General features: G+C 34.1%; 2 protein-coding genes and 1 non-coding gene across 3 annotated transcripts; all 3 read left to right on the forward strand.

Annotated features, from left to right (window-relative positions):
- The first annotated feature begins 831 nt into the window (after positions 1 to 831).
- TRNAP-UGG lies at positions 832 to 903 on the forward strand. Its single transcript has one exon. It is a non-coding gene; the product is annotated as a tRNA-Pro (tRNA).
- A 1786-nt stretch (positions 904 to 2689) lies between these two features.
- On the forward strand, positions 2690 to 3519 carry LOC112515546 (50S ribosomal protein L12, chloroplastic-like). Its single transcript, XM_025122425.1, has one exon. It carries the CDS (start codon positions 2734 to 2736, stop codon positions 3310 to 3312), a length of 579 nt encoding a protein of 192 aa, XP_024978193.1. The 5' UTR covers positions 2690 to 2733; the 3' UTR covers positions 3313 to 3519.
- Positions 3520 to 7464: 3945 nt separating this feature from the next.
- On the forward strand, positions 7465 to 10140 carry LOC112515553. The gene is made up of 2 exons (XM_025122439.1): positions 7465 to 7628; positions 7968 to 10140. Exon 2 carries the CDS (start codon positions 7970 to 7972, stop codon positions 10007 to 10009), a length of 2040 nt encoding a protein of 679 aa, XP_024978207.1. The 5' UTR covers positions 7465 to 7628; positions 7968 to 7969; the 3' UTR covers positions 10010 to 10140.
- The last annotated feature ends 104 nt before the right edge of the window (positions 10141 to 10244 follow it).

Below are 10244 nucleotides of genomic sequence, written 5' to 3' on the forward strand. Positions count from 1 at the left end.
ATATATATATATATATATATATATATATAAATAACTATAAAAGTATAAATCGTAAATATTAAAAATATTTTTTCACAGTATATATAACATATAATAATATAATTAAGTCAAAAACTATTCAATATTAGACTCATTTCGAAGGAATTGACGAGACGATTATAATGGTGTAACTTGTTAAAATAAAAATGTATTTTTTAAACATRTTTTAATTCATATACGATTATGTATATTAATTTGATAAATGTTTAAAATGAAACATTTAAAAATAAAGGACGTAAAGTAAATTAATTAACTAATTATAGGGGTATAAGTGTAAATTTAAAATTATAATTTTAAAAATAATCGGTTGTGAAAGGGTGAGTGTATGTGAGGAGAGGAGGGGATGAAAAAATGAAAAAGTGAAAAAGTGATATAAAGGGTATCTTGGTCATTTAGTATTTTAAGACTTTAAGACTTTTGTTAAATTTGCTTTATAAGATAGTATAGATATATATATATATATATATATGTGTGTGTGTGTGTGTGTCTTATATTCATCATAAGCTTTTATTTTCTATTGCTTTATGTTGACTTGGGATCACATGAGATCAATTTGTTATTGTGAGACCCGTGAGACTACATTTTTATACTTGAAAATAAAAAGCTGAATTTTCACAACAAAAACACTGTGAAGATCGTTTTTTTTGTGAAGTTTCAAGTGTAAAAAAGTAGTCTCATGGGTCTTAGAAAACAGACTGGTCTCATGTGAACCCAACCCGATTTATGTTTTCTTATTTTAATTATACAGTAAATAATAATTATATAATATATGATTGCGTTTGATTTCAATCTGGGCATTTGGTCTAGTGGTATGATTCTCGCTTTGGGTGCGAGAGGTCCCGAGTTCGATTCTCGGAATGCCCCTTTTTTCTACTTTGCACCCCCATATTTGTTTTTCTTTTACAAAACTTCCCCCATTTTTTTTCGATTTACAAAATTTACCCCATGTTTAGTTTATTTTACAAAACTTCCCCCATTTTTTTCGATTTACAAAATTTACCCCATGTTTAGTTTATTTTACAAAACTTCCCCCATTTTTTTCGATTTACAAAATTTACCCCATGTTTAGTTTATTTTACAAAACTTCCCCCATTTTTTTCGATTTACAAAATTTACCCCATGTTTAGTTTATTTTACAAAACTTCCCCCACTTTTATTCTTTTACAAAACTTCCTCACCACTTCTAGTGTTTTTTTAAACTTGCCACACCTCTAGTTTAGGTTGTTATTATGAGTTCTTTTCAATTCTATTGTATCATCATGATGTTAAATTTACGGAGGACAAAAAAAAAGATCGAAGTTTTTTGTATCAAAATCTAATATAGATAACATAAGATATACATGTTTAAATGGAGTAATCATTGTGCATACTGGGGTGCTTATGGGTTGGGTTGATCAGGTTGAAGACATTTAAACAATCTAATCCAATAATTATGGTTTGAAAAATCTTAACCTAACTCAAAGTGCAACCCAATCCAACCCGTATGGGTTGGTCGGGTTGATATTTTTGTATATTAAAATATTTTTCTAACTTTGAATATGTTATTTTTTACCCATAAATTTTTTTCCATTATCAACCATTTGATACAACATATCCATACTTTTCTGAATTTACATATATATGTTCACAATTACTGAACATATATACGAATGAGTTACATAGAGATGTGCAGAGATTAAAATATGTGTATATGAAGAACGAACGTGATATTGTTATTGACTATTGTATATATTAATATAAATTCAACAATCATATTAAATCCAAAAAATAAATATGATATTTGGTTCATTAGGTTGGGTTGGGTTCAAATAATAATAACTCCATATCAACCAAATACCTACCGTTTGAAAGTTTTACATCTCGTTTAATCATCAGGTTGTTTTGGATTGAGTTATTTTGTGTTGGGTTGGGTTAATCGGGTTTTTGAGCACCCTTAGTGCATACAACATTAAAGTTTTTCATATTGGGATTTAATCTAATATTTTTGTTGTGAAGTATATGTATGATATTTATACATGACAAATGAACTCAACCAATTTTTTCAAATTTGGTAAAGTTTGAACCCTAGACTAACTGAGAGGACCTGCTCTACTGCTAATTAGATACCACTAGACCAAAGACCAGCTAATAGTATCACATTTCCTATAGATGTAAGATGATGTATTACAATTCATGTTACCGTTTCCATTTGATGACAAATAAGTCATTGCACTTATTGAGCGCGTGTGTGGCTCATGTTGAGGAATGAAAATGACAGAGAATGAATTTTCATTCCCCAAGTTTAACCAGGAATAAAATTTTAGGCTTATGGAGGAATATGTTCATTATCTTATAGAAAAACCAGTTAGTTTCTTTTATTTTAATTCTCATTGATTACTGCTTGATACCTCTAACCAAACACCTCCTGAAACAATACAATTGATTCTTTTAACATTTAAAACTGGTTATTATTATGAAAACATGTTAAAACTATAACAAACTTTCATATTTTAAGTCCTTTGACATTTTTTGAACGTATATAAAACTAGAAGGTTGTAAAATGTAAATAACTTAAATGTTGAGGGACTTTTATGTAATTAACCCAAAAACAAAATCAAACATCTCTATACATTTTATCTCAAAATCGACCAAACCTCTTCAATCCGTTTATCCTATCTTCATCGTCTCCCCTGTTATTCTCCGAGCTCTGCTCCAATGGCGGCATCCTCACCTCTCTCCACCATCACCCTCCGTTCGTCCTCTTGCCGTTCACCGTCCCCCGCCGCTCTCATTACACCTCCATCAGTAAGTTTTCCAAAACAGACTCTAGAATTCCCCCTCCGGACCACCAAATTCTGTCGCAGATCGACATTTCTCCATCCCGTCTCCGCTGTCTCCACCGAGGAGAAGGTCGTACAGCTAGGCGATGAAATCTCGAATCTAACTTTATCAGACGCACAAAAACTCGTGGAGTACCTACAAGAGAAGCTAGGAGTCACCGCCGCATCGTTTGCTCCCGCCGCCGTTGCCGTCGCACCTGGAGGAGCGGGAGCAGATGTGGCTGAAGTTGTGGTGGAGAAGACGGAGTTCGATGTTGTGATTGATGATGTTCCGAGTAATGCGAGAATTGCGACGATTAAGGCTGTTAGGGCTTTGACGAGTTTGGCGCTTAAGGAAGCGAAAGAGCTTATTGAAGGACTTCCGAAAAAATTCAAGGAAGGAGTATCGAAAGAAGAAGCTGAAGATGCGAAGAAACAGCTTGAAGAAGCAGGTGCCAAAGTTTCAATTGCTTAGTTTTCACGAATTTGTGGTACGATTTCTCCTCTCCTTTTTTTCGAATCTGCATAATGTAATTTGTTGTTAATTTCTTAGTTTTGATAATTGAAATTAATTTTCTCTTTGCAATTTGCATACATCGTTTTATGAATTGAAGGTCGACGTAATTTACTTCCACTAGATGCAAATTTCATCTCGAACTCCGTCAATTCTGTGTTTCCTTCTGTCAAATCTGATGATATTCATGTTTCTATGAACTTGTTCATTTGATGCTGTTGGAGGAATTTCCGGAATTTAGGGAAATAGAGGATGAAATAACTTGGATAAAACAGTCACATCTCGAATGATTTCACCTCCTTGCATTGTATTTCAACCCAACTTTGCCTTGGTATCACGGAATAACTCGAGGATTTCCAGTAACGAATTTTGGCACAACTCAGTTCAAATGGTGATTGATCTTAAATTAAAGCTGATAAGATCTTCCATAGAAAAGAAAATGATTGCTCCGAGTATTTAGTGGGTAATCACCATAATAGTATATACCAAAAATGCACATGGATAACAAGGCTTCTGATTATTCACTAGCTTAACAAGCTTAATGAGATTTACAGTTTATTTGGTTAGCTATACATGCTCAATGGCTTAATGATATAAAAAATGACTTATTCCAGTAAGCTTATAAGGGAGAGCTTTATGCATAAAGTCAAAAAAAAAAAAAAATTCAAATCTGCCCCTTCTATTAAAAAAATACGCTTCTTCCATCTATGAAAAAATCTTCTCAATCTATAAAGACAGATTTAAACACTTTTATCCATTAAGGTCTTAATAGAAAACCAACCAATACCACTTCAAAATCAAAGTCTTATGAAGAACACTCAGAGGCTTCTTGGATCTCGCAAGTGACCCTCTCCATATGACGCCATCCAACAATCTCGGGTTTTAGTTAGCTTACACTCTATACCTTCTAGCCAATGATATAGCTTAATTCCAACTCTATATTCTCTTGTAAATCCAATAAAATAAATTAAAATAAACATATGATTTTTCTAAATCACAAATAGATTCCAAGTAATAAGCTGATTAAAAATGGGCAATGCACCTTAAGAATCCCCATGGGTTTTTTCTTCTTATCAAACTGGGTTATGAAAATGGCTACATCTAGAAGCATAATTGTTTGTAGATAGAGTTCCTGTGTTGGTTTTACTTTTACACGAAATTCTTCATTCCAATTGTTTTTTCTTCTTATTTAACCAAAATTAATTCTTATTATTGACATTTAACTCGTATAAAAACAAAGTAAATATAATTTCGAATGTAATTTATAGTCTTCAAATACACATATATATAATATATTAAGTGATCCAATTTTGTGAAAATTTTAATTTCTAGATACTTATTGTACATGAATAAAAGTTGAGGGGGCAAAGTGTAATTTTAACAGTAAATGGGTCTCCAAACGACAATGAGTGAATGAGTACTGAATTTGAAATAAACTGATCACCGGCGCCTGTGTCGAAACCTGTACTTTCAATTTCAATTACTGTTGTCTTATTCCATAAGTTCTTTAAAAAATATTTAAAATAAAGAATTAAAATTTAAAATCTAATTTACATTCAGTTTTTGAATGATTTTCGTGTTGAAGGATACATTAAAATATTTTATTTAATTATTAAAAAATTATTATTTTTATAAATATTATTTTTAATATTAGTAGTTTCACTTGTTAATATTTTTTTGGGTTATGTTTAAAAACCCATCTCTTTATTATTTTCTCCATTTTGATTTTGGAAAGCTGGTGCATCTAAGTCTAAAATATTGGCTTAAAATCCTCTTTCTTTTATGTTTTGAAAAATTTGTTGAAGATGCTATCGGATCATCACGATACCAAATTTCACCTGATAACCGCCACGAGTACGTCACCTCAATTGTTGCTTCTAGTTAATTTATAATTTTTAAATAATTAAATGTTAAAATAAACCAAAATGTAAAAGCATTTTCGACGTACACGAAAAATCGGGTGAGAAATATAAGAATGGAACTGTATTCTTGATTACCTATAATCTAAAATTTACTCATGAATCTTCTTTGATATGAAAATTAATAAGGTGCATCTCATCCTATTATGCATCCAAGAGTGAAGATCAATTCTTACACTTATCAACGGAACCCAACCTTTTCAATGTATGCTTTAAAATTGAAAGTCAAAAATCTTTAAATAAATCCTAAGTTCATCACAATAAATTCTCTATTTTGGAGACTGAATGTTATAATTATATCATTTAAATATTCAATATAATTCATACATTGTAATTGTTTTTCCTAAATATCTGATTTCACTTCTTTTCATAGGTGCGAATAATAAAAAACCAGTTCTTTTTGTTAACAATAATTTCTACAAATTTATTCACATTTAGAGAATATTTCATTCTCAATCGCTACTTTCTTCATTTTAGAAGATTTATAAAAGAAAAAAATTCCCAAAATCTTCATTGTTTTTAGTTAATATAATGATAAAAAAAACCATTTATCACTTAATATAACATGTTCCATTTCATATTTTGTATATATTTTGACTGGTAAATTAATAGATTTTTGTAGCTATTGTTTAAGAAGATTGATTAAACTAACCAAATAGCCTTTCGACTAGTGATATGTGAGTCTTTGGACTCCTAGGATGTCAAAGGTTCATACCCTACTAAAGGTGATGAGGGTGTGTGAATTTATTTGTTCTTATAATAATATTATACACTTAAAAAAAGATTGATTAAACTAAACATCGAGATCCACATCCATGTTTAATCACTTCAACAAGCCTTACCCTCTTGTTAACAAGACACGCCTACTTAGTCTTGCAACAATGAATCTCTTAAAGTTGTTTGCTTAACCATTTTTAAAAGGTTACAATAAGTTCACAATTTTTCATAAGAGTGAGCAAGTCATACGATAAAGAGATGATGTTAAACACTTTATACCCCTACGGTTTGATGGCTATTGCTCATCGTTATTCGAGCGTGAGCCACAACTCACACATAAGCTGTCGGGTTTCATGACAGAAGAACACGCAACATAAAGATGCATACTCTTCCATGCGAAAGGTTCATCTTCATTAAAGCCTTTTGAGGTAATCTTGACCTACAACAAAAAAAATCAATTAAAACGGAGCCTTTATAGTCCATAATAATACCATCACCTGCTGTCATACTGTTCTTTGAAGAACCATCTGTGTTCAACTTCAAAATACCAACAACTCCTCTCAAACAAAGTAAAAAATAGATGTTAATGTTGTAAAGCATAAATTTGCTTCTACAATTTCTTAAAAAAAAGGTACAAAGGTGAAAGGAAGTTTTTATAAATTTAAAAAATCTTTTAAAATTAAAAAAAATTACTTTTTTGATCTTTACGAAGAAAAGACTCGAAACTTACGAGTAAAAGTTAAATGGTGGAAGAGAGAGAGAGAAAAAAAAAACTTTTTTATATAATTAAAAATTAAAAATAATATTATTTAATCTTATAACATAACATAAATAAAAGTATTTGATAATTTTTTGTTCTGTAAATTTAACTTTTTCTTTTTCATTTTAAATTTTTTTTAAAAAAAAATTCTTTTATCAAATGAAAAACTGTCATTTCAAAATACTTACTTATACAAGAGAGTAAAAATGATATTATATCTCCACTAATGCTAAAACCTTAACCATAAAGATGGTGTTTGATTGATTTAAACTTGGGTTTTAAAGATCAAAAGTGTCTGGAAGTATCATGTCAAATCAAAGGAGGAATAAAATCTCTTTATGATCACGAGGTTCAAATGCGATGACTTCAAGCTACTCGCAAAACAGATGGTCGTACTGTAATTAGTCGGTTAGCACAACAGGTTAATAAAAAAAATTGTTTAATTAATTTATTAAAAAATATAAAAAAAATATTGAATTAAAAACCAATCTTATCTAAAAATAAAATATTAATATGCTGATTTAATTTAATTATATAAATAATTAATATAATAAATACGTGTAGCAATATAAAAGCCAAGTACGGAAAAGATAGAGTACAACTAGGGGTACAGTGTGATTACAAATGTCACCGCCTTGTCATTTTAATATCCCCCCTCTGTCTTTCTCACAGACACCCTCCCTTCACTTTGCTATCTTCTTCCACTTTTTTTTCCCCAATTTGCTTAAAATCAATATTTCTTTTTCATTATTAATCCAAGTTTCGAGAGGGTAATAATAAAAACTCACCTACTTCGATAGCGATTAATTGAACCCCCAAATCACCTTTCATGGTCTGAGGAAGATTCGATTATCGAACAAAAAAGCTTTCTTTTCATCCAGGTATTCTTCTCTCTGATCACTTTTGATTCCATGGCTGTTTCGTAGATTTAGGTTTTCGTGGAAATTGTGCGAAACCTCATTTGATTTGGGGTTGGATTTTGAGGTTAGAAAGTGGGTGTGTCAGTGGAATTTGAGCTGTTTCGACTAATAGCAAGCTCTCAGCTGTCAATGGCGGTTGTGAAAACCCTAATTGGGTTTTCTGATTGATGGGCTTATGGAATCTTTTTGGTTTCTGTAGCTTATTTTGTTTGTTTTTGTTGTTAATTTGGTTTTAATCGGTTTCTATTTGGAGTTCTTAGGGTTAATCTGATGTGGGTTTTTTTGAAAATTTGTTTCCAGAAATGGAGACCATCGATGGGAACACGATAACAACTGAAACCCTAGGAGGGGTATTTTCGTCTTTTTCCCCAACTGATGATTCGCATAAAATCTTAAAACCCAGTTCGGAGGAAAAAGTCGGTGAAGATTTGCGGCCGGAAAATGAGGTTTTGTGTGATGAGACGACGGCGGGTGGCGGCGGAGGAGATGGTGGCGCTGCGGTGGTTGTTACAACGACTGTAATAGAAAAGACTCAGACTTCTGTTGTGATTCAAGAAGTTAAAGACGACGACGTTTTAGAGAATCAAGCAGAAGGATTTGAGATTCATGAGAATGAGAAAGAAGGGGTTTCTGGTAATTTGGTTGGTGGTGATGATGAGAATATGGTATTTGCAGATGCAAAGAGCTCGTTTTCCGGCGGTAATGGCGGCGAGATGAAGTCGGTTTCCGGGGTTAGTGATCCGACAGGAGTTGATAAACAAGAAAACGAAGCGGAAATCGTCGAATCCAGGGAAGATACGAGCAAGGACGATGAGGGAATTCATGTAAACGGTCAAGATTCCGTCAGGGAATTAGCGGAGAATGAAGGCGATTATGATGGTGAACGGGATGAACCCGTAGAAGAAGAAGAAGATCACGATTTCGTCGTGGGTGATTTCATTTGGGGTAAAATCAAGAGTCATCCATGGTGGCCCGGTCAGATTTACGACCCTTCGGATGCGTCGGATTATGCCGCTACTTTGAAACGTAAAGGTCATCTCTTGGTAGCGTATTTTGGGGACGGGTCGTTTTCTTGGTGCTCACCATCTCAATTAAAACCGTTCATCGACTGCTTTGACGAAATGTCGAAGCAGAGTGACTCCAAGAAGTTTGTGAATGCGGTTCAGAAGGCTTTAGAAGCGGTTGGTACACTCGTGGAGGCGGAAATGATGTGTAAATGTCGACCAGTTGATCAGGATGGTGACGGGTTTGTGGCCGTGAACAGCGGGATCAAGGCGGGAGTTGGTATGCCGAAAGGGAACACGATCAAGATTTTGATCGATGGAATGAATCCGGTGGAGCTTTTTTCGACTTTGAAAGCTTCTGCAACAATGGAGCCAGGTGTAAAAATGGCTGAGCTTGAACTCACTGTTTTGAAAAGCTGCCTGACTGCTTTTTATCGATGGAAATGCGGTCAATCATTGCCAGAATATCACGATCTGAAGTATATCGAAGGTCTTGAAGACGGGGAGAGAAGCGGGTTCGTTTCGGATTCCGATATCAACGGCCCGTCAGAAAGTGGTGACGGAAAGTTGCATCAAAAACGGAAGCAGAAAAGTGTGGCGGAGCTTTTGGGAGAAGGCGGTGAAGACGAACGTAAAATCAAGAAAGTGAAAACGAGCGGTGGAGGTTCTGGTTCACGATCGTTGAAGAGGGAGCGGAAACGGAAGGCGTTGGTGGTGTCGGTTTCGCCGGAAAGCGATTTCGACAGCGGTGGAATTGAAGAAGAAACAATGTCGCCACGCCAACGGAAGAAAAGCAAGTATCTTTCGCCACCGTATACAAGTCCAATCTGGACCGGAAAACATTCAGGTTCGTTTAGAGAGCTGAAAACGGAATCCGAGAAGGTTCCAGAAATGGCGGCTAAACATCTAGAAGATTCTTTGAAAAGGAGCAGCAGCAGCAGTGGGAGGAAATCTCGATCTCATCACCACCGAGGAGGTCCGCGAGACGGGTGCGAACGAGATTCGAAAGACGACCAGAAGACGATAATTGATTCTGCTGTGAACGTGAACAAGGTGTTGGAAGGTCTGTTACGTGCGGCCCTCGATCCATCGAGTTTCGTGAAGAAGAAGAAGCTTCCGGAAGTTTCTGAGTTTGTTTCGGCCTTCCGGAGCTCGGTTTTTGAAGACGGGTCGAACGAGAAGGAACCCATGTCGGACCTCGAGTTTATCGAGCGGAAACTGGAGTCGATTCGGGAAATGGTGAAGGGATGTGAAGAAGGGGAAATGAGTGAAGCAATGAAGGGAAATTTGGAAGAAGGGATCGAAGAGGTTCTTGAGAAGGTTTGGAAAATGAAATGAAATGAAATGAAATGAAGTGAATTTGTTTGGTTTGGTAGTAAAATTAGGTTTTGGAGGTTAGAAATTTCAAGGATGGAAATAGATTATATATTTTGCCTTTTTTCTTTCTTGTTATCTTTGGATTCGAGTCTTATATTTGTGTTGTGACTTTGTTTCTTCACACCTGCTTATTTTTACAGAGCGTGCGTTTGGTATGCAGGACAGTATACGAAATGACATAACGAACACTTGTTGT

The sequence above is a fragment of the Cynara cardunculus genome, assembly GCF_001531365.2.
Source record: "Cynara cardunculus var. scolymus isolate 2C chromosome LG 7, CcrdV1, whole genome shotgun sequence".
In the NCBI taxonomy this organism is placed as follows: domain Eukaryota; kingdom Viridiplantae; phylum Streptophyta; class Magnoliopsida; order Asterales; family Asteraceae; genus Cynara; species Cynara cardunculus.

Excerpts from the sequence above, each read along its gene's own strand:
- LOC112515546 (XM_025122425.1), top strand. The coding sequence starts at position 2,734 with ATGGCGGCATCCTCACCTCTCTCCACCATCACCCTCCGTTCGTCCTCT.
- LOC112515553 (XM_025122439.1), top strand. The coding sequence starts at position 7,970 with ATGGAGACCATCGATGGGAACACGATAACAACTGAAACCCTAGGAGGG.